The sequence below is a fragment of the Gobius niger genome (assembly GCF_951799975.1).
Source record: "Gobius niger genome assembly, chromosome: 24".
In the NCBI taxonomy this organism is placed as follows: Eukaryota; Metazoa; Chordata; class Actinopteri; order Gobiiformes; family Gobiidae; genus Gobius; species Gobius niger.
In genome coordinates, this window is record NC_136875.1 from 6,925,097 (window position 1) to 6,949,415 (window position 24,319).

The window sequence follows — 24,319 nt, forward strand, 5'->3', positions numbered from 1 at the left end:
ATTCTCAACTGGTGTTTTTTTGTGAAAGAAAAGTACACAAACCCTCGTAGGAGTAGTAGAAGCAGTAGCAATGGCGGTGCTTGGGGTAGTACTAATAGCAGTAGCAATCACAGTATAGGGAAAACAATCAAAGTTGCATGAAGTAGTCCTGCTAAAAAAAACTACTTTCAAATGTAAACAGTATAAGTTTGCTACTAAGTTTTGTGCTAAGGCTGTTTTGTAGTAACAGTACCTTTGTGTTTTTGGCTACTTAAAGGCCCTGTAACAGATTTTTTTTTTCTCAGAATAAAATTACTTTTGTAGTGGTGGCTAGTCGTCGTTGTTGTTGTTGTTTACATTCCTGTCACAGTATGGCTCGCTGAAAGTTGTGACATGCTTATAAACTCATCCCAGGGAAGAACGGCGTTGTTGGAAATGCATTAGAAAAGTTAGAAATGAGTTTGAACCACAACTAACAGTGTATTACGTACACACTCCCCCACTTGAATTATATGTAAACACAAAAAAAAAAAAATCAAGTACAGGGCCTTAAATAACGATGCATCTCTCGTATACACAGCGCTTTTTCGGACGTTCAGCAGTTGCTACTCATTCACACGGCGGTCGCGCTCGCCCTGGGACGGACAAGCGGAAGCGTGGCGGCCAAACTGCCAGCCGGACCACAGCGCATTCACACACATAGGCAAGGTGGGCAGAGTGCCTTGCCAAAGGGCACGGCAACAGTGAGCGATGCCCGTCACAGGGATCGAAAACCAACCCCACTACTGCTTCTAATACCGTCCAAAAAATATATATATATATATATATTTCAAAGCTGCCAAGAAAATAGCCTCCTTTAAAGCCACAATGCGGAACAATCCTGGTCATATACTGATATATCAAAAACAATGAAGAATAATGTTCTCATGTTTAGCTAGGTACCGACAATGCTATATTTTTCCGCTTTGGGTTGTCAAAATAAAGCATTTGTAATCGGACCAAGAAAGTACAGATACAGACGGCATCTCGTCATAGAAGAGGGCGTGGCTTCACCGAGGGGGAAAACAGAGTGGCAGCGGGGGGAAAAACAGCAGTCGTAGCTAGCACTGGCTAACGTTAGCATTAGCACGATGCTAACATGAAGCATCATGAGCATTCTCCGTTATTGATGTATTTATGGGCTGTTGAACCACTTTGCTCCTCTCCATGTCTTTGTTTCTTTGTTTAGTAGAAAACTATATTCATAATTCAGCGTTTGTTAAAGAAGTTTTTGAATAATTAGAGAAAGTTTAGTTTATTTCAACAGGGACAATGTGCAAAAAACATTCATTAAAGATGCTTTACGCCAGATTTAGCTTGAGCTAGTTTCCATCTGCAGTCCCTGAGCAGGTGATATACAACATGTACAATATAAATATGTAAAATTTTTAGAAAGTTTAGATTTTTCTCCAAATTGTTTCCCCCCTAACCTGTTTTCAAACATGACCATATATGGGCGATTCTGGAATTGCCCATACACAGTCATGTTCGAGGCAGCCTTTGTAGAAGATTTAAAAAAATGCAAGTTTCTCCACCATTTCTTTAACAAATGCTGCATGATGAATATATTTTTCTACTAAATAAAGATGCAGGGACGTGGAAGGGAGCAAACAGACAATGCTAACCAAGAAGCTAACGTTAGCTTCATTCTGCATACAGACGGCATCTCTGGACTCGCCCATATATGGTCATTTTAAAAATAAATTAAGGGGGAAACCATTTTGTAGAAAAATCTCAACTTTCTCGAACTATTCAAAAACTACTTTAACAAATGCTGAATTATGAATATAGTTTTCTACTAAATAAAGATACAAAGACATGGAGAGGAGCAAAGTGGTTCAACAGCCCATAAACACATAAATAACGGTGAATGCTAACATGGTGCTTCACGCTAGCGTCGTGCTAACGCTAGCTACGACTGCCCTTTTTTCACTTCTACTGAACAATCTGCTGTCAATAACATCCATATGGACCCGATTTTAAAAAAAAAGATGTGTTTCCCAAAAGATTCTATTTTCCCCCTCGACGAGGCCACGCCCCCTTCTAAGACGAGATGCCGCCTGTATCTATGCTAACGTTAGCAATGAGCTTCTACTGAACAATTTGCTGTGAAAAAAAAACATCCATGAGGTCCTGATTTTGGCTTGACTTTGGGATTAAGTTTTTTTCATGTACTATAATTTAGTGGATGAAACATTGCAGTGTGGCTTTAAATTGACATGATTTCTTCAAAAATTTTGGGGGAATCGAACAACCAATTGAGAACCCAGCTTTTGAAAACAGCTCAAATTTAAATAAAGCTGTTATTTTGTCGCTCGCCGTCTCTTCACCAGAAGATAAGACTCGCAACACAATAACAACCTGGGGAATTTTTGTACACAAAAGAAGAAAAAAAAAGCATTTTTTTTTTAGTTTTTGCTATTTGCGATCATTTTCCGTCTTGATACAAAACTAGATTTTTTTTTGTTTGTTTATGTAATAATTTTTTTTGCTACACTTTTAAAAATCAAAGAACAACATCAAATATGAGAGTTTTTTTTTCCATATTGTAAACCACGAGCACGGATAAACAGATAAATAGTACGTCGGATAAATCTAACAAGGTAAACGGCTCCTGTACAAAGTCAATGTGATCTGTACAGAGCAGGGCTTTGGAGGTCATTCCAAGCGTTTGACAGGTGTTCATATATATAGTTTTCATTATTTTATCGTGGAAATTATACACAGGTCCTGCCGCCTGCTACATGCAAGAAATATACTCCGCCATGCATGCAGTGGTTGTCAGAGAGAGCCCTGCTAAAAACAACACAGAAGTCCATAAATAAATAAATAAAACATAACAATAACATTGAGGTTGTTTTGTGTCAGTTTTGTCATTGGAAGAATAAAAAAAAAGTCTTTATGGGGTTTGCCTTCCATTAAAGTGATAGTCCTGCAAGTTTAAGAGAGAGTGTTCCAGCCGAATAAACTATGTAAACAACACCGCTAACGCTACAACAGTTGGCTAGTGAGATGCTAACGCTATATGAATCGTTCTTCACACCAGATATAATTAAGAAGTGGTTAAATAAACGCTGTATATCGCAGGCTGTGACCGAAAGTAACGTTCACTTCACTGGTGGTGCAGTGGCTTTGTTAAAGTTTTATAGTTAGCTGCACTTCGTCTCGTATCTGAGCTCGGAGCGCTCTGGTCAACTCTGAGTTTACAAATTGGAATCGCCAGTTTGAGGGGCGTTCCAAGGCATTTTTTCTCAGGAGAGGAGCGGGAGGGAGGTTCCTCATTTGCTTTGGAAATCTCTCTCTTTTTACTTTGCAATCTTACCGACTATCACTTTAGCATTCCAGCATGTCCATCTGTATTGTTTTACTGGACACTATACTATCGTTTCAGGCAGCATTTTCACTCAAAGACCATATTTCTAGACAATTCTAGACCACAGTTACTGTAAGTTTTGTTCAAACGTTATACTCAGAACCAGTGCTTAATTTGATCCCCCATTTGTGGGAACGCATTCCCCCAATTCATTTTTTTTCAGGGTAAAGGATCCGGGAAATATTTAGGAGGATCCGGCAAAAAATGTATCTGATATAATGGTGTCTAATGAGAGTGTTCCGGCAAATGTTTTGGCCTGTTCCCCCAATCCATCACATCAGGCCAAAAGTGTTCCTGAAAATACTCATTTACAAATTAAGCACTGCTCAGAACCCTTTGAACTTTATTTGAAATTGCCTGACCGTCCTCCTCCTCAGAGCAGTGTTCCTCCCACAATTCGAGAGAACCAAAATCTGTGTATTTCTGTGTATTGTTTCTATTAAAAGCTCTGTAACCTTCATTCAGTGCTTTGCTTTTTTGTTCTGCAGAGATCGTTGTGTCTCAGTCCTTTGTTGGTCAGGGTTTACCCAACCCCCAAAACAATCACATTAGCGTAAAAGACTTTGTGTTTTTGATCATTTTAAAATGACACAAAACAAACTCCGTAAAAAAAATCTCAAAAGTACAATAAATAACAAATAAAAAGAGCTTGTTCGATACATTATAGATCCCGCATGAGGTTTTGGCACACTCACAATAGTAATATTAATAGTAATGCACATATATAAATATTGTGTGTACAAGTTACAGTATCAAGGCCCAGCTAAAGCCTGGGCACAGACAGTGGCGGAGGTACATTGTAGAAATGACTTCAGCTGCAAATGTAACAAAAGCACTCGCCGCAACCACCGGGGGGCACTCCAGGAAGGCAGGGGGCGCTGCGCCGGGAAAACCCATCTGCAGAAGCAGCTGCTATGCTACAGTCGATCCATAACAAGTGGCTACAGTCAGACCAGTGGAGCATAAGTCGCAACGGATTTGGAAAATAAATATCGAACGGCAACTTTTATGGGATTAGACGCGCGATTTATGTGTTAAAGTCAAGGTTCCGTTCATTTAGCATTTGAGAAAAGAACTGCTTATGAACTGCTAAGCTAACACAAGAACCATTTCAGAACATGTTTGTAGAGCCCAAGTGCGAGTGACCTTAAAGGAATAGGCCACCGTTTTTACATACCAAAATATGTTCTTACCTCACTTTAGTCGAGTTAATATATCCCCGTCTGGTCTTTGTCCGCGCGCTCTGTCACGCAAACGGAGCACATACGCAGCCTCTCCCACATGTCACATAGCTCCGAAAAAGCTCACGATAGAAGCTACCAAGCTCTTCCACGTGTTCCCTATTTAAATAAAGTTACGTGAAGTGTTTTCATGCGAAGTATATTTACACAGAAATGTAGCATGTCGATTTTATAAGCAAATAAAAAGGGGGACTATATTGTGAGGCGTAATGATACGAGGAGCACAGCGTCCGCGCAGTAACTCCTAAAGACTTCCCCCGCTCACTTCCGTCAATAACCTTTAGGAGTTACTGCGCGGACGTTTTACTCCTCGTATCATTACGCCTCACAATATAGTCCCCCTTTTTATTTGCTTATAAAATCGACATGCTACATTTCTGTGTAAATATACTTCGCATGAAAACACTTCACGTAACTTTATTTAAATAGGGAACACGTGGAAGAGCTTGGTAGCTTCTATCGTGAGCTTTTTCGGAGCTATGTGACATGTGGGAGAGGCTGCGTATGTGCTCCGTTTGCGTGACAGAGCGCGCGGACAAAGACCAGACGGGGATATATTAACTCGACTAAAGTGAGGTAAGAACATATTTTGGTATGTAAAAACGGTGGCCTATTCCTTTAAAAAAGTTCCGTTTTAGCTTCGATTTCCATCATTTTGTTCCACTTCCTGTTTCGGTTGTGAATGAGCATTTTCGTCCGGACACAGTTTTTTGCGAAATAAACAAACACTTGGCTACACTCAAAGGAAGTGGAACATAACCTGGCTTTCGTGGAGTACCCCCGGTGCGTAGAAAATTCCCATTCACTCGATCCGCACTCAGTCGCACACACTCCGCTAGCTTCGATAAGTTCCGTCCCCTGGAAACTCGTCTCCGACCTTTGTGCAAGAAAATATGGGCTACCTTTTCCGTTATCTATTTACACACACAGCACGGTCAAAAATGAAGAAGAATAAATGTGAACCTTTTCCCCCCACCGGTACATTTGTGTGCTTTTAAATTACTTCGTGTAGTAATCCATTCCCTGATTTCTGCTTATTCGACGACGCTTTCTCCTCACCGTCGTCTTCTTCCTCCCCCGCTGTATTGGAACTCCCGCCAAAAACAACATCGCGCAAGTCTACGGCCGAAGTCGTAGATGGGAGTTTGTTGAAAGTACAGACATATTATGCAAAAATTGACCTTGTTTTCTTTGTTAGGCTTAAAGCATGATGTGACATTGCTCATGCGCGTGCAGACAAAAAAAAAGACTTAATGAAAATTGCTAACCCTCCTGCGTGTTTTCAAAGTTTCCAATTGCCTTCACTGCGAGGTGTCCATGTGCTGGCGGAAAAGACACCTATGTCACCCAAGCGCTCAAATTGGAAGCGAAGCAATGCCGTGTACTTGTATCGCACATTTTTGAAACACCGGAGGCGTTTTTCATTCACAACTGTGTCACATGCTGGTGGTGGCGGGTTGCTTTCTGTTGCCAGAGCTGCCCCAAGGCGAATACTACGGGGACGGATTTAGCCAGGATTTCTGCTATCACAAAGCTCACTATTCAGTATGGTTGGATCGCTGAAGCAACATATACAACAGAGCCAAGGTCCAGATGAGCTTCAGTCACCGAGTTAAGGCTTAGATTAACTAGGGACCTCGGAATGTGAGGTGAAAGGTCAATAATACTGGCCTCATTAGAGCTTCCGTGCCCGTACAAATCTTTACGGCCATGTGGATCAAAAGTTTTAAAGTCCTATGAAGGCAACATTGAATCAAAATGTCTCGAACCGTCCATTCGTCCCCCGTCCTCAAGCTACACAAAGCATTACTCCAACCCAAACGCCGTTGTTTTGTACAAAATATAAAAGCTATTACGGAAGCGCGACCCGTTATCGCAGGAAGGAAGCAGCGTGGAGGCTCTTCAGAAAAGTTTGGGGTGCGTTTGGTGCAAAGGTTCGATTGAAAAAGCTGCGTCAGAGCAAATGGGTTAAAAAAAGAAAGGCAACTGCTGTTTTACGAGAGGAGCAGAGTCCCAGATGCGTAACGTAATGTCGCTGCTGCAAAGCTCACGCCAACAAAACCTCGCCGAAGATAGCCGCACGCCAGCAACACAAACAAGCAAAAGGATGGTTGTCGTCAGTCAGCTTTCCCGAGGTCTCTAGGTTATTCTAATCCCATGTGAATAGGGCTTAAGGTTAGCCTTAGAGAAGTAAAACCTGGCTCTCTCAAAACCAGCATCGTAGTATTGTCCTCGGGGGCCAACTGATGGAAACATGGCACCCAATCTGTGCCAACCGCCAAACGCTCGCTCATACATCACATCGACACGGGCAAGATGACACAAGTGTCTTGCGCCAGTTTGGACTGAACAAATCCAGATTTCCCATCCCTTACAAACGGTAAAACACCCATTCAGATTTCTGTTTGCATGACGTTTAAAAAGTCAGATTTAGCATAATATGTCTCCAGTCATTGGTTGGTGTATTATGAAGAGAGAGGATCCCCACTGGGCCGGCTCGCCATGGCTGGGTTGAGGAGGGTGGGTGGAAGTGCCCCTTGCTGCCCCACGAGAGAAAAGTGCCTATATGTACAGAGTCTTTGGGTTCCAACTGGTAGAAAATGTCTGGCTTGTGAAAGCGGGGGGGGGCGTGGAATGAGTCGGGGGGGGGGGGGGGGGGGGGGGTGCGATGGGCAGGTGGAGGTGCTGGGTGGAGGGGTGGGGGCATGGGGAGAGGAGGGGTGGTGGCATGTGGGGCGAGGTGCGGTTTTTTGGGGGTCGCGGTGGGATGAGTCTGGAGTGGGTGCCTAAGCTTCCGCCGGAGTCTTCTCTGTCCCGTCCTGCTGCGCGTTTTCTTCTCCGTTCTCGTCTTCAATCACTAAAGAAAGAGAGAGAGGGAGAGTGTTAAAGCCACGCTGTAGAACATACCGGGTAATGTGGTCATCGCACCCTGAGCTGTGCCCTCTAACAAACAGCCTATGGGCCAAAAATCCTTAAGAAAGAGAAACAGCTGTTGGAAGTGGGTTACTGTACTTGGAAAAATAAGACAACAATTTCAGTATTTTTAATGAAAGCATCTGTTGGAGTATGCTGCTTGCTTCCAGGCAGTATCTCAAGCAGTGCAGCACATCTCCGTCATATTGAGAGTGAGTAGTCACGTGCCGAGTTGGGTTGATATGAGGGGGTATGAGCCAGTCGGCCGTGATGGTTGTAGAAGAAGATCTTTATTTATACAGCGCCTTTCACAGATATGGTCACAAAGTGCTTTACATGAGACAATTGAACATTCACTTCATACTCGGTGGTGGAAAGCTACGTTTGTAGGTTCAGTTTCCCCTGGGGGAGACTGTCAGAAGCGCTTTCGCGACTACACACGTCTGCGCCAACGGACCACCACCAAACATTCACTCACACACATCATTCATCCTGGCCTGTTGTGCATGTTTTTAGTGGTAGGGGAAACCGGAGTGCCCGGAGGAAACCTACGCAGACACGGGGAGAACATGCAAACTCCACACAGAAAGACCCCGTGCAGGTGGGAATCGAACCCGGACCTTCTAGCTGTGAAGCGAGAGCGCTAACCGCTGCGCTACCGTGCCGCCCGTGTACACTCTTCACATTACAGAACACCTACATTTTTGCGTGTTTATTTTTCCCGTGGGACAGAGAAAGATCTACGAATACGACAAAGAAAAGAAGAAAGTAAAGCAATGCCGAAAGATAAGGGACCTTACAGGAACAAGCTCACACCAAGCGCAAAACACCGGTATTTGGAAAAGCTTGCGGACATCCGGAACATCGACCCATACGGGGCTCCCTGCAGCGGAACGGCACAGAGACCTGGACTATTTACCTCTGTGCACATACATGGACATAGCAGATGACAAATGACTACACGAAGTCTTTGGAAAGTTACAAGGCTTTCTGCTGTGGCTGGGTTCAGGACATCTACAAGCCTCCAGCTGGTGGAAACAGCGTTGTACTGGCAAAAGTAACTGTCTTCGCATGCGTTTTAGCGTGTTGTCATTACGTTGCATTGAGCAGACACTTCTTGACCAAAATGACAAAGTGATTAACCGCATGTTTCGTCAACACTACATTGCTACGAGATGGGTCAGAGACTTGCTTTCCTTGATGCTGTGTGGCCATTTCGGTAATCTAGAAAACTGAATCCCATTGTTCCTACGTTCTTCATGTCTATCGTGTGAGGTGTTGGAGGAATTTTTAACACAGCAGTGACGCAATCCGCGCTGTAATCTTCACTTTACTGTGCAGATGCCAAATTACTCCTGGTATTATTACGCCTTACAATATAGTTCCCCCTTTTATCCGCTTAGAAAATCCACATTGTTTAATTTTGTGTAATTATACTTTGTAGTTTAACACTTCACGTAACCATATTTAAATAGGAAGAGCGTGGAAGAGCTTGGTAGCTTCTATCTTGACCTGTTTTGGAGCTGTAGTGGAGAGAGGGAGAGGCTAAATGCTAACGCCGTCTGCGCTGTGTTTACGTGACTGAAGGCACGGGGGAAGACCAGACAGGTCCTAAAGAACTCGTCAAAGCTAAGGTAAGAACATATCTCAGTATGTAAAAACGGTGGCCTGTTCCTTTAAGAAGACACGTAAACAATCTGTTTTGCCACCGGAGTTATCCGTCATGGCGGAGAGGGGGGGCTCTGTGCTATATGACGACAACTCCTCATCGATAGAGTTGATCAGGTTGTCAGTACCTATTTGAGGTAGCATATGAAACTACCTGTTATGTTTTGGCCATGGTTTTTGTCTCCCTCGTGTGGCTCTTTTGTTTGTCTTTTAGGCTTGGTCCTGGTGGGCGTGGACTCCGAGCAGGCACACCTGTCTCCATTTTCTCATCAGTGCAATAGAAAGACCTCTGACTCACCTCCACTCATCGTGGGATTGTTCCGTCCATGTTGCGGTAGCTACTTCAGCTCTGTGATAGTTTGTATTTGACTGATCGTTTTCAGGTTCCAATTTTGATTTTGTTTTTGATCTCTTTCAGTACCCGAGCCTGCTCCGGAGCCACCCCCAGGACCAAGCCTGGCCACTGGGACGCTTTTTGTTATTAAATTTACTTCGAACCACGCTTTGGTTTGCTGTGTCTGTTCTTGGGTCCAATTTAGCAAACCCTAACACTACCTGCCCATTGACTTAGCTTTGAGAACCACTTTGAATCTATGATTACAAGCCGTACACATATAAATATATAATTAACAACCTTTAAGCAAAGCGTTTTGCAGGTTGACCCTATTATCGTATGTAATATCAACCAATCATTAATCATAAGGCTGTCCGATTATCAAAAACACATCCAACTGAGGACAAGCTTCATCCACCTGGCTGTCAGAAGGCTGAACTCTCCCCTTGCCTCCCTCTGCTGACCAGGGGCGGACTGGGACTGAAAAACAGCCCTGGACTCTGACCAGCCTGGCCCAAATTAGCGTAATTGTGCACGTCCACAAATCCATATTTCAACCTCTAACCCCCCGCCTTCACCGAGTGCATTGTCCCCAGTTCGGCTTTTTTTTTTTAAATTGGTATCATCAGCAAAAAGAACTGGAAAGGTGGTCATTAATATAAATAATAAATAATAATGGTCCCAAAACTGAACCTTGTGGTACGCCATACATTCCTTTTAGATTCAGATTTTTTTTATACCGGGCTTTACCCAAATCTAAAAGCTTCTTGACTGGAGAGCAACAATGTAACGCCTCATTTGAAAGCTAAGACCCACAAAAGTGACGGAAACTTTTTGTCACGTCGCCACATTTTATTTTATTTTATTTTTTTCATTATTTTTTTGTGTCAGGTTTTTTTTTGTCCGTGTTTTCCTCATGTTTTTGTTGCCTTTTCATCACATTTTTTGTCACTTTTTTGTTGCTTTTCCGGCACATTTTTGCTTCGTTTTCATCCTCTTTTTCTCGCTATTTTGATGCTTTTCTCTTTTGCTTTTAGATTTGGGTAAAGCTCGGTTAGGGGCGGGACCGGTGGCCCTTCTGTGCTCTTCCAGAATGGACACATGACCAGTCCGCCCCTGCTGCTGACCCCCAACTGTGCCTGGAAATAGTTAACTGTCTTTTTGCGAAAAGTGTTTGAGCGTAGCGCCATTTTCGATTCCCTCTATGTGCTTTCCGTGGTTAAATCGACGAACTTAATGTGTGCCGACAGAAAGGTTAATCTTCAGGGGTCCCTCGCTGACATGGGCCCTTTGCCTGTGTCTGCTTATATCGCAAGCCAGATTCACGCTATTCCTGGCCCGACATGACAGTGGATGAATAATAGAGATGGGATGGCGAATGCGCAGGGAAGCTTTATAGTCTGAATTTGTGCTGTCAGTTCTTTAAGACGGGCATTTGATGAGTGTGGACGGAGCGAAGGGGGAGGCAGGGACGCACATTAGCGTTATGTAACAGGCCATAAAGGGCAAAACAAAGGCCAGGACTAATAAGTACGAAACCAAGAGTAAGCATGTAAGACTTTCCAGATTTGAATGTCAGAATTTCTTGCAGGGCTTCAAGGAAAACTTGGACAACAGAAAATACACAAATAGGGATTAGATTCACAAACCCGTAACTCTTCTTGCGACTCAAGTCCTTTCAACTGTCAACACTTTTTCAGTGGTTTTAGTAGTTTCAGCAGAAGTGGGAACAAGGCTTTGTTTTGCGAGACACAAGTCACGTCCCAAGTCCATTGAGTTTCAAGTTCTTTCAGGTTTTTTTGCAGAGCAGCTAAAACAATCCGATCATTTTTCTATGTGCTGAATATCTGGATTGCTAAAGCTACCGTTGGATAGGATGGCACAGGAAGCATGTCTGTGCAGTTTGGATGAGATGAGAAAAGTTAATCAAGTCTTCGTTCTCATGCCTCAGAGTCCAAGTCCAGGTCAGGTTCCGAGGCGTGATCAAGCTCGAAGTGAACTCAGGTGTGCTTTGTTTCTGCAACTAGGGTTGGGCGATGTTCCCTTAATTGGCCGTTGACGATGTTTACAGTGAACCATTGTGATCGCATTTTTCATTATAAGCATTTTTAAAGTCATTTACATAGCCTATATATATGCTGCATATTACTATGTACGTTAGGAAAATGTGAGATTGCAGGATAAATGGATCTAAACTAAACATGATCTGAACAGAGTCACGGAACACGACTTTTGCAAAAGAAATGTGTTAAAACTCGTGCGTAAAGTCTGAGAGGAGAACGACTTATTCAGAGCGTGAACTCCAAGGCTCTTATCACACTAATACAAATGTAGATCGGACCTTATTATTTGCATTTGCTCAGTTTTAACGTAATGTTTAAGAAACAGTGGTTGAACGGGACAATATTTAGAAGTTTGCGTCGTAGCTACATTTTTGAAGCCGCTCCACGCGCCGCCCGGTCCGTGAGCTCGTAACCTCGTACCTCCTGCACCGCCTTTCTCTCTCCTCTCTTTCCTCTCTCGATCCTTCGTGAGAATAATCCGCGTGCTCAGCTAGCTCCGATGTGAGAGCCATCTTGTCATTTTAAAACGGTTTAAGTTTCGTACGCAGCAAAGCAAAACCACGCGCTGTTAAACTCTGAGCTGCAGAGAGAGAGAGAGAGAGAAATAGAGCAGCGCTGCGTCTTTACTTTAATAATTACGGCTAACACATCGTGGCTTCTGGTAGGTACTGAAACTAGCATGCATATTAGTTATATCTTTGATTTAATTTACAGTGCAATCCCTGCAAAGTTTGTAGGTTTACAAGGCCTACAGAAGACCAGTGTGTTTCTGACAGGAGGGGGCGTGGCATCATGATGGTGGCTCTCCATCGAGATGTTGCTCATCCATCACGATGGACGATATCATCGTCCATCGGCACAACCCTATCTGCAACCAACAGTGGTTTTCCACAGTCCATTTGTTCCAATAGTCTTCAGTATAGTTATCAAGACAAAGGGCTTGTGTTCTTACAAGGACCAGCATTTTAACATCCTGGACCTATTCCCATTTTTGTATTAAAATAACCTTGAAGACCAAGCCGAGGCCCTCTTTAGCTTTCTGGCGTGCTAACTACATACTTCCATACTTTCCATGCCACGTTGGTGTCTGCACGGTACATAACATTAAGTGCGGACTTTGACGTTTGTGACCAATATCTCTACAGTTAATACGTCAATCAGTTTCATGAAACAAAAACTACCACAAAGTTCAATGAATTCAACTTAGCAAAAGTCAGATTGATATCACAGAGCGAATAACAGTGAATCAATCTGGAATAAAACGATGCAAATTCTTAGTCATCCATGTGGTTAAAATATCTTCTAGGTTAAACATTCAAGGGGACTCCCTATCCTGAGCACTTCCTCGTGACCGTCTACTGTAATCTAAACCGGAAAGGCTCCAGTTTTAAATCATTCAAAATTAAGAAATAATAATTATGCTTGAGACTTAGACTTACTCATACTATGTAATATAATATAGATAATTGATGCAGTTTAAGCTAAATTAATATATAAAATAAAGTAAAATAAAAAATAAAGTAAAAATCATGAAATCAACTGGAGTTTCATGTAAAACTAATCTAAATGAATATGGCGCTAAACTTAAACCTTGACAAAATAATAATAATCTATGTGCAGATATACCGTACCCGTGTTTTGTTGTATAAAACCAAAAATAGTGGGAATGTGTGTATATATATATATGTGTAGAAACTTATATGTGTATAATATTTGCTTATACTGCTGACACAAATTAAGACTTTTATTATCTTATTATTTTATTTTATTTATTTTTATTTTACGCTATTGATTTAACTATTTATTTATCTGTTTTGCCGCTGTTTTATCCTTCTTTGTTTCTGTTTTTTTTCTGTTTATTGTTAAGAAGAAAAAAAAAAGAAAAGAAAATAAATAGTAAAAAAAAAGAACTTTTGGGGAAATATTTGTTGCCGATTGGATCAAGCGAACCTCGTTTTAGCCAATCACAGCTAAGCCGCAATGCGTAGCTAAACAGTAAAGCACTAAACGAATATGTAGTCTTTTGAGATAAGGTTACTCGTGTGTCTGTCGCCCGTGTTGCTCATTAGCAAAAATAAACAAACTCATTGTTGTCTTAAAATGTACATCCCGCCCACTTACGCCAACACTACCATGTGATTGGTCCGACCCACCTGCGGAACTCAAGCCTTTCAAGATGGATTTTTAAGAGACTGGAAGTTCTGATCGCGCCACAATCCAGCTCTTGGATTCTGATTGGAGGTTTCGTGCTGGAGTTGTTGTGCGGTGGGAGATGCACAGTTAAGTGGGTAGAAAGGTGGCACATTTGCCATATGCGCGTCTCGGCAGCTTAAACATGCATATATTTAGAAGCTAGAAGTACAGTGTGAGAATGAATCTTTGATGTGGGACGGAGCATGTGATATAACAGCGAGGGTCTTCAGAGCAGGTTGGGAGGATGGAAATAGACTCAATTAAAGAAACAGCCATGCATTTTTTATCGCTTCATGTTTAAATAGTGAAACATGAAAGTTCAGTCTTCTACGTTTTGAGGTTTTCATTATTACATCTCAACATTAACGAAATTGTCGATTGTCTTGAAAGCCGGGTGGACACCGCACGATTTTGGTCGTCTGCGACAAATGATCACGGACAGTGAGACGGGGACAAAGATTTAAAATAGAACCGCTGTACAACCAAAGACGAGCTATAGACAGTGTCTGATATTTTGGAACTGTCGCAGAGTGAGCCTCTCAGCAGAGATAAACACCGCTAGCATGCGGCACTTGCCTCAGCTAAACACTCGCCTTCTGTAGCCTGATATTCGCTACGATAAACTTTGGTTGTAGCTATGATTTACTCTTAGAATCATCGCACAGTGAAGACGAGAGCTGCTCGCGGTTTCACAATCTCCAATGCAATGTGAGTAATCTAAAAATCTTATAAGACAAAAAAAAAAAAAATGCAGTGTACACCAGCCGTAAGTTGTTTTGGAATCTAAAAGGCCATGGATTCCTCATGCCTTTTCTTAAGAAATCATTGTTTGCAGGGAGAATAATTAGGGACATATGGATATGTAAAAAGTATTCCCAATACAATGCAACATTGGGTAATGACGCAATATCCTCATCACAAAAAAGCCATGATATATTGTAAAATTACTGACATTTACAGATCATGAGGACTTAAAAATGTACAAAGGTTTAGTTTTACTTGTTCATTCTGTTCCATTTTAGCCTTGTTTTAGTCCTCTTCCTGCCGATTGGGCGACAAAACCAACCGGTTTCGAAGGCTCAGTCGTAATATCGAAATGACATGATCGCGATATTCAAGGCTGTTTTCGGATTATTCTTTTCTACTGACACTATGTATTTTCATGAGAGTTTATGTTGTCTGCGCAGAGATCATTAGGGATTTGAACATGAAGACACGTCAAAAGCAAAGCGATAAAATAATACGGTTGTTCGTTTGCAAATATGTGATGACTGAAGAGTTACACGCAGGTAAAGTGTTCGACAAATGTACGTAAATAAATGTGAATGTGTGTAAGCCAACTTTTATTCCTCTTCATTCTCTACATCTGACCCATCCTTCAGCTAGTAAATACTCCATCAACTAGTAGCTCAGTTGAGTGGTTACGGATACTTCGGATCCAGTTCGGCTTTACCCAAATCTATAAGCTTCTTGAAAGAGTCTTCTTGAGAGACGTAAACAAGGATCAACACTCAACAAAAAAGCGACACACAACAAAAACATGACAATAAAGTGACAAAGTGGGTGCTAAATGACACTGGAGGAAAGCATTTGTTTTTGTAAGGTGTTAAAGGAATAGGCCACCGTTTTTACATACTGAGATATGTTCTTACCTGAGCTTTGACGAGTTCTTTAGGACCTGTCTGATCTTCACCCGTGCCTTCAGTCACGTAAACACAGCGCAGACGGCGTTAGCATTTAGCCTCTCCCTCTCTCCTCTATAGCTCCAAAACTGGTCAAGATAGAAGCTACCAAGCTCTTCCACGTTTTCCCTATTTAAATATGGTTACGTGAAGTGTTCCACTACAAAGTATAATTACGCAAAATTAAATAATGTGGATTTTCTAAGCGGATAAAAGGGGGGACTATATTGTAAGGCGTAATAATACCAGGAGTAGTTCGAAATCCGCTTCTATCTTGACCTGTTTTGGAGCTATAGAGGAGAGGGGGAGAGGCTAAATGCTAACGCCGTCTGCGCTGTGTTTACGTGACTGAAGGCACGGGTGAAGATCAGACAGGTCCTAAAGAACTCGTCAAAGCTAAGGTAAGAACATATCTCAGTATGTAAAAACGGTGGCCTATTCTTTTAAACATCTACAGCGGTATAGCAATTTACACCAGCGTCCAAAAACTACACTGGTGTTCACCTTTTTCTGGAAGTTCGCGTGGTTTCACTCCTATTGGTTTACATAGGACTGGAGAAGTTAAGATAAAATCAGAACCAGTGCAGTGTGGACTTGTTGGTGAAAATGAACATTGGACGTTTTACAAAAATCAATCTACTAAACATCAGATTTTAGCAGCGAACATTTTCCCTCGGTCTTTCTCTGCGTAATGAACAAGCTTCGCGCTCTACCGGAAGTGTCAAGACAACAGAGGTGCCGAGACAAGGCAAAGAGAGGCGAGTGTGGGCGGGGGCGGAATAAGTTGAATAGCCGTGCATGATAATGTATGATATGATGGGTCAGTGCTACTTGAGTAATGCAAGTCTTTACCATTACTGGCCGATCAGCATCAAAGCTGAGACGAACTTGAACGATACAAACACCAGCCCTTCAGTCCTAAACCTAACTCTAACTCTCTAATATATCGTCAATAAATTAGAAATATGCCAGGACAGAACTTGCATCAATAATAGATACAGACGGCATCTCTGGAACCACCCATATATGGTCATGTTTGAAGCAGTCAAGGGGTAAAACAAATAAGAAAAAAAAACTTTCTATAATCACTCCAAAATAACTTTAAAAAATGCTGAATTATGAATATACTTTTTGCCCAATAAAGATGCAAAGACATGGAGAGGAGCAAAGTAGTTCAACAGCCCATAAATACATAAATAACGGAAAATGCTAACATGATGTATTATTCTACATGCGAACGCTAGCTATCCTTGCCAGTCTTTCGCTTCTACTGAACAATATGCTGTGAATTTTTTTTTTTTTTAGACATGACAATAAGTTTATAGTCTACCAGAAAATGTTTAAAAAGAGTGAAAAATTTTGTTTCCCAATGCTTCCTTCCTCCTCGGTGAGCCCACGCCCCCTTGCGTGATGGGATGCCATCTGTATCTATGGACAATAATTTTGTCCTGGCAGAATGTGTGTCCATGATTGACTTTAAAAGCATTGAAAAGCGGCTGCCATTTTGAAGAGGGAAGTGGAAATATGCTGCACTACAACATAGCAATATCTGTGAAAGGATGAAGATGAAGGATGACGGATTGACGGCAGAATTTTGTATGAAATCATAATCATTGCTCAACAAGTGAAGTGTGAAAAGACGGCCCCAGAGAGCACACGTTTATGTTGACATAAACATGTGGTTATGTTTATAAGGCAAGTAGCAGAGTTGTCAGTCCAGCTACAGCGAGATTTACCAAAGGCCTGCGTCCACTCCTCAGACTAAATGGACAGACCGAAGAGGAAACAGAAAAGCTTTCTCTTTTTACAGTTTGTCATGTCAACGGAGCTTCAACCTGAATCAGTGTTCAAGCTGCTCAAGGCATTAGCATTCTACCGCTGTTAGCATTTAGTCTCAGCACGATAAGCACATCTGCAGCTCACATCTATGTGTCAGCTAATGTCCAAAAATGTTCTCCAGGACAGGCTTTGCTGCTTTTAAGTCATCGGCAACTCTCCAATGTATTGTATAATGTAATGTAATGTATATCTGACTATTCTAGAGCCGGGGTCCCCAACTAAATCAGCTTGAGGTCCACAAACCTTTCTATTCTATTCTATTCTATTCTATTCTATTCTATCCCATCCCATCCCATCCCATCCCATCCCATCCCATCCATCCATCATCCGTCCGTCCGTCCCTCCATCCATCCATCATCCATCCATCATCCATCCATCATCCGTCCGTCCATCCATCCATCCATCCATCCATCCATCCATCCATCCATCATCATCCATCCATCATCCATCCATCCATCCATCATCCGTCCGTCCATCCATCCATCCATCATCCATCCATCCATCCATCCATCCATCCATCCATCATCCGTCCGTCCATCCATCCATCCATCCATCCATCCATCCATCCATCCATCCATCATCCATCCATCATCCATCCATCCATCATCCATCCATCATCCGTCCGTCCATCCATCCATCCATCCATCCATCATCCATCCATCCATCATCCATCCATCATCAATCCATCCATCCATCATCCATCCATCCATCATCCATCCATCATCAATCCATCCATCCATCATCCATCCATCCATCCATCCATCCATCCATCATCCGTCCGTCCGTCCATCCATCCATCCATCATCCATCCATCATCCGTCCGTCCGTCCGTCCGTCCATCCATCATCCATCCATCCATCATCCATCCATCCATCATCCATCCATCCATCCATCCATCATCCATCCATCCATCCATCCATCCATCCATCCATCCATCCATCCATCCATCCATCCATCATCCATCCATCCATCCATCCATCCATCCATCATCCATCCATCCATCCATCCATCCATCCATCCATCCATCATCCATCCATCCATCCATCCATCCATCCATCCATCCATCATCCATCCATCCATCCATCATCCATCCATCCATCCATCCATCCATCCATCCATCCATCCATCCATCCATCCATCTATCATCCATCCATCCATCCATCCATCCATCCATCCATCCATCCATCCATCCATCCATCCATCCATCCATCCATCTATCTATCTATCTATCTATCTATCTATCTATCTATCTATCTATCTATCTATCTATCTATCTATCTATCCACCCACTCATCCATGTATGAATCTCTCTGTCTATTCAGATATCTATCGACAGTAAGTTTGAGAGGCGTCCTTCTGTACTGCCTTTCTATCCATCGTTTCATCCATCCAGTTTGCAGACATGAATGTCATATGCGACAATCATAACATTGCAGTGAATGCAGAAATAAGTATTGCACTGTGGGGTTCCGCCTACTTCTCTCATCCTTCTTTACCTATCTATCCGTCTATTCATCCTTCCTTCCATCCCTCCATCCTGAGAACGTTCGACAGTCGAAAAACACCGACGACTCTTGGGGGAAACGAGACGCACGTTTTCACGGCGCACCACGGAACTGAATTTTTCATCAGCTCCTGCGTGAAGCCGTTCATTTCAGACAGTTAAGGGGAAGCCGTCGGTGTAAAGCGTCTGAAACATTCAAGCCGTGAAGAAGAAGAGGAAGAAGAGCACAAAAAAAAGAAAGAAAAGCCCCCTATAGAAGCGCTGCGTGTGAACCTTGTCTGCCTTTACTATGTAGCATCACCACGGCCAGGCGAGCGCGGCGGATCCAACATGTCCGCCTTGGCCGAGCCGCCGCGCCTCCGCTCCTGCCGGGCACCGCCGTAACATGCGGCCGACCTGTGCGACGACGCGCTCGGCCCACAAAAGGAAGAGGAGGAGGAGGAGGAGGGAGATACACAACATCCAACAGTGATAAAAGCACGGGCGGAGTGATGGCGAAGAGGAGGAGGAGGAGGAGAGGAAGATGGAGACGCGTCGGAGCCAAAATTTGCGCATCCGAGTCGCGATAGGAATGGGATGTATTATATAGATATAGATATAGATATAGATATAGATATAGATATAGATATAGATATAGATATAGATATAGATATATAAAGAAAGTGTAAGCAAGCACGTCACATAGACAAGGCATGGTTTCTCTTTCTTACACCGGGTTTATCTCTGTTTAGACCTGATTTAGTCCTTTTTTGTAGTCTCGGTTTAGTCCTGGTTTGGATCTGCTTTACTCCTTGTTTAGTCCAGGTTTACTCCTTGTTTGGATCTGCTATAGTCCAGGTTTATAGTCCAGGTTTAGTCCAGGTTTAGTCCTTTTTTGGATCTGCTTCAGTCCAGGTTTAGTCCTTTTTTGGATCTGCTATAGTCCAAGTTTAGTCCTTTTTTGGATCTGCTATAGTCCAAGTTTAGCCCTATTTTGGATCTGCTTCAGTCCAGGTTTAGTCCTCTTTTGGGTCTGCTTCAGTCCAAGTTCAGTCCTCTTTTGGATCTGCTTCAGTCCAGGTTTAGTCCTTTTTTGGATCTGCTTCAGTCCACAAGTTTAGTCCTCTTTTGGATCTGCTTCAGTCCAGGTTAAGTCCTCTTTTGGATCTGCTTCAGTCCAGGTTTAGTCTTCTCTTGGATCTGCTTCAGTCCAGGTTTAGTCCTTTTTTGGATCTGCTTCAGTCCAAGTTCAGTCCTCTTTTGGATCTGCTTCAGTCCAGGTTTAGTCCTTTTTTGGATCTGCTTCAGTCCAAGTTTAGTCCTCTTTTGGATCTGCTATAGTCCAGGTTCAGTCCTCTTTTGGATCTGCTTCAGTCCAGGTTCAGTCTTCTTTTGGATCTGCTTCAGTCCAGGTTTAGTCCCCTTTTGGATCTGCTTCAGTCCAGGTTTAGTCCTCTTTTGGATCTGCTTCAGTCCAGGTTTAGTCCTCTTTTGGATCTGCTTCAGTCCAGGTTCAGTCCTCTTTTGGATCTGCTTCAGTCCAGGTTTAGTCCCCTTTTGGATCTGCTTCAGTCCAGGTTTAGTCCCCTTTTGGATCTGCTATAGTCCAGGTTAAGTCCTCTTTTGGATCTGCTTCAGTCCAGGTTAAGTCCTCTTTTGGATCTGCTTCAGTCCAGGTTCAGTCCTCTTTTGGATCTGCTTCAGTCCAGGTTTAGTCCTCTTTTGGATCTGCTATAGTCCAGGTTCAGTCCTCTTTTGGATCTGCTTCAGTCCAGGTTAAGTCCTCTTTTGGATCTGCTTCAGTCCAGGTTAAGTCCTCTTTTGGATCTGCTATAGTCCAAGTTTAGTCCTCTTTTGGATCTGCTTCAGTCCAGGTTCAGTCTTCTTTTGGATCTGCTTCAGTCCAAGTTTAGTCCTTTTTTGGATCTGCTTCAGTCCAGGTTAAGTCCTCTTTTGGATCTGCTATAGTCCAGGTTCAGTCCTTTTTTGGATCTGCTATAGTCCAGGTTAAGTCCTCTTTTGGATCTGCTATAGTCCAGGTTAAGTCCTCTTTTGGATCCGCTTCAGTCCAGGTTAAGTCCTCTTTTGGATCTGCTTCAGTCCAGGTTTAGTCCTCTTTTGGATCTGCTTCAGTCCAGGTTAAGTCCTCATTTGGATCTGCTATAGTCCAGGTTAAGTCCTCTTTTGGATCTGCTTCAGTCCAGGTTAAGTCCTCATTTGGATCTGCTTCACTCCAGGTTTAATCCTCTTTTGGATCTGCTTCAGTCCTGGTTTAGTCCTTTTTTTGGATTTGCTATAGTCCAGGTTTAGTCCTTTTTTTGGATTTGCTATAGTCCAGGTTTAGTCCCGGTTTGGATCCGCTTCAGTCCAGGTTTAGTGCTAAAGGATCGGCTTGAGTTCAGGTTTAGTCCAAGTTTAGTCCTTTTTTGCATCTGCTATAGTCCAGATTTAGTCCTCTTTTGGATCTGCTTCAGTCCAAGTTTAGTCCCAGTTTGTATCTGCTTTGGTCCTGCTTTAGTCCTGGCTTAGTCCAGGTTTGGATCTGCTTTGGTCCTGGTTTAGTCCTGGTTTTGCCCTGGTTTAGTCCAGGTTTAGTCCAGGTTTGTATCTGCATTAGTCCTTGTTTAGTCCTAGTTTAGTTCTGGTTTGGTCCAGGTTTGTATCTGCTTTGGTCCTGGTTTAGTCCTGGCTTAGCCCAGGTTTAGTCCAGGTTTAGCCCCGGTTTGTATCTGCTTTGGTCCTGGTTTAGTCTAGGTTTAGTCCAGGTTTAGTCCAGGTTTAGTCCAGGTTTAGTCCAGGTTTGTATCTGCTTTAGTCCTTGTTTAGTCCAGGTTTAGTCCTTGTTTAGTCCTGGCTTGGTTGTGCTTTGGCCCAGGCTTAGTCCTTGTTTAGACTAGGTTTAGACCTGATTTAGCCCTGGTTTAGTCCTGGTTTGGATCTGCTTTCATCCTTGTTTAGTCCTGGTTTAGTCCAGGTTTAGTCCAGGTTTAGTCCGTATTTACTCCTGGTTTACTCCTGGTTTGGATCTGCTTTCATCCTTGTTTAGTCCAGGTTTAGTCCTGGCTTGGTTGTGCTTTGGCCAAGGCTTAGTCCTTGTTCGACCTGCTTTAGTCCAGGTTTAGTCCTTGTCTAGTCCTAGTTCAAGCTCTGCTTTAGATCTCATTCTTGGAGCTTGTTCAGTCCTCATTTATAGCTCTGATTTAGTCCTTTATTTTCAGGTCCGCTTTAGTCCGTATTTAGACCTGGTCTAGCCTTTTAATTTAGGCTTGCTTTAGTCACATCCCACAGGTGCATGAATGAGGAGTGTGAATGGGTGAACCTTTAGCACTTTCTTCCTGTATTATTTCTGGTTTCGTCCTGGTTTATAGATCTAGTTTCGTCACCGTTCATCTCCTCCTTTCGTCCCTTGCTTTAAAAACCTGGTTTCGATGATCATTTTTTGATCCAAATCCAGTTTTTTTCTTGGCACGAGACGGAAAGGTGGTACACGAGAATCTCCATTTCACGGCGACGCGGGGAGACCGTCAACATTTTAACGGTTTCCGAGCGGAGCCGGAGACGCTTTGGGGAAATGACGAGCGGCGAAGACGACGGATTCCCACCGTAACTGCAGTGACATTTCCATATTTCTTTATTTTATTTGTTTTATATAACATGTTCGCACTGGGATGCCCGAGTCGATCTATTGACGTATGCGGTAAGAATCGTGATCGGCAAAAAGGCATCGACGGGCACACGGTTTTTACACCCACAACGCAATCGGACGCAGTGACTTTATTCCCCCCCCCCCTTCACAGTCAGGTTAACTCGCCTCCCCCCCCCCCCCCCCCCCCCCCCCCTCTCCCGCCTCTTTGTGAAGCTTTGTCGTGATAGCCATAATAATAGGTTCGCTCCGGCTTAATTGCGGCGCGCATTCAACGCGATCAACGCGGGCGGTGTGTGTGTGCAGAGGGGGGTAATAACGACATAATTACCCCTTTTGCTCCGGCCGATCTGCCCCAGCTTCGGCGGGCGCTTGTTCTGCGAGAGGAAGTTGTTGGTGTCCTGCAGGCGACAGGTGAAGGAAAGGTGTCCCTCGTCGCCCTCGTAGTGACTCATTTTCTCCTCGCTGAAAGGCAACACTTCCGACATGTCCACGCCAAAGAGAAGGGGAACGCGTACCTCCGTGACGCCCGCGCGCGTGCCGTCGCCGAGCCGCAGCCACGAATCCCACCAGAAGATCGAGAAAAAATTAAGCCAAATTAAGAAGGGGAAGAAGGGGCGTTCGCGCGGCCAGGCGTCCGTCTTGGCCCCCCCTCGGCGCGTCACGAACAACAACGCGCGCGCACAGAAGGAAAGGAAAAAAGGTGGGATTCTACGACGCGCGACGGTAGAGCCCTTTCCGATGCCCCGAAGACATGTGGAAAGAAGCGAATTAAAAATGTCTCCCGAGCCCGCGCGGCGTCATTTGGAGGCACAAAAAAAGAAGAAGAAGAAGAATGAAAACAAAACACGTCCCCCAGAAACAAAACAACAAAAGAGAGAGCGCGCGGCGGTCGGTTCTTTTGTTTGGGTTTTTTTTTTGGGCACGTATGGCTTTGGAGATGGAGGCGCGGTGTTGTGTTGTCGGTTTGTGGGGAGAAAGATATGGCGCGCTCTCGTTGGTTGGAGAGAGAGAGAGAGGGAGAGAGGGAGAGAGAGAGAGAGAGAGAGAGGGAGAGAGAGAGAGAGAGAGAGAGAGGCTGCCGGACAAACCGAGGGAGAAGAAGGAGATGCAAATCGAGGAGCGATGCAAAGCGCGGATCTGCCGCGGCGGAGGGAGCGGCGGGGCAGGCGGCAGCGCGGTCTGCAAGAGCGGAGGCGCGGCAGATGCGCGGCACACGTAGCTAAACGGCAGATTCACGACAGACAGTCCCTTATGGGCAAGGTGAAGCACAATTCACACACAAGGCAGTTCAAGGCGCTTCACAGTTGCATAACATTACAAGAAAACAGATAAAAATATAAAACATCAACGTGAAATGAATCAATTACAGTAAAAGGCAAGAGTGCAGATAAAAATACTTTCAGTCATATGCACGGGCAAAAAGAACTGTTTTCAGCCTGGATTTGAACATTGTCAGAGTTGAGGCTTGTCTCACATCCTCGTGAAGACTGTTCCAGATTTCAGCTGCAGGAAACTGAAATTCAGCCTCACCGTGTTTATTATTGACTCTGGGAACCACCAGGAGGCCCCTCCCTGAAGTTCTCAGGGCCTGAGATGGTTCATACGGCTGTAACATGTCAGAGATGTACTTTGGTGCTAAACCATGAAAAGACTTGTAACAAGCAGAGCTGTTTTAAAGTCTATTCTCTGAGTGACAGGAAGCCAGTGCAGAGACCGGAGCACTGGACTAATATGGTCGTATTTCCTGGTTCTTGTCAGGACTCGAGCAGCAGCGTTCTGGATGTACTGTAGCTCTGACAGCTCGTTTAGAGAGGCCAGTGAGCTGCCGTTACAGTCGTCTAACCTGCTGGAGACAAATGCATGGAT

General features: G+C 43.6%; 1 protein-coding gene across 1 annotated transcript; it reads right to left on the reverse strand.

The window, feature by feature from the left end:
* Positions 1–7,295: 7,295 nt before the first annotated feature.
* camk2n1a (calcium/calmodulin dependent protein kinase II inhibitor 1a) lies at positions 7,296–23,451 on the reverse strand. The gene is made up of 2 exons (XM_079582532.1): positions 22,782–23,451; positions 7,296–7,489 (listed from the first exon to the last, which is right to left on the reverse strand). Exons 1-2 carry the CDS (start codon positions 22,936–22,938, stop codon positions 7,419–7,421), a joined length of 228 nt encoding a protein of 75 aa, XP_079438658.1. The 5' UTR covers positions 22,939–23,451; the 3' UTR covers positions 7,296–7,418.
* Between the last annotated feature and the right edge of the window lie 868 nt (positions 23,452–24,319).

Coding starts and splice junctions, on each gene's coding strand:
- camk2n1a (XM_079582532.1), bottom strand. CDS start 22,938: ATGTCGGAAGTGTTGCCTTTCAGCGAGGAGAAAATGAGTCACTACGAG. Junction 7,490..22,781: donor GATCGGCCGGAGCAAAAGGG/GTAATTATGTCG, acceptor CTCTTTCTTTAG/TGATTGAAGACGAGAACGGA.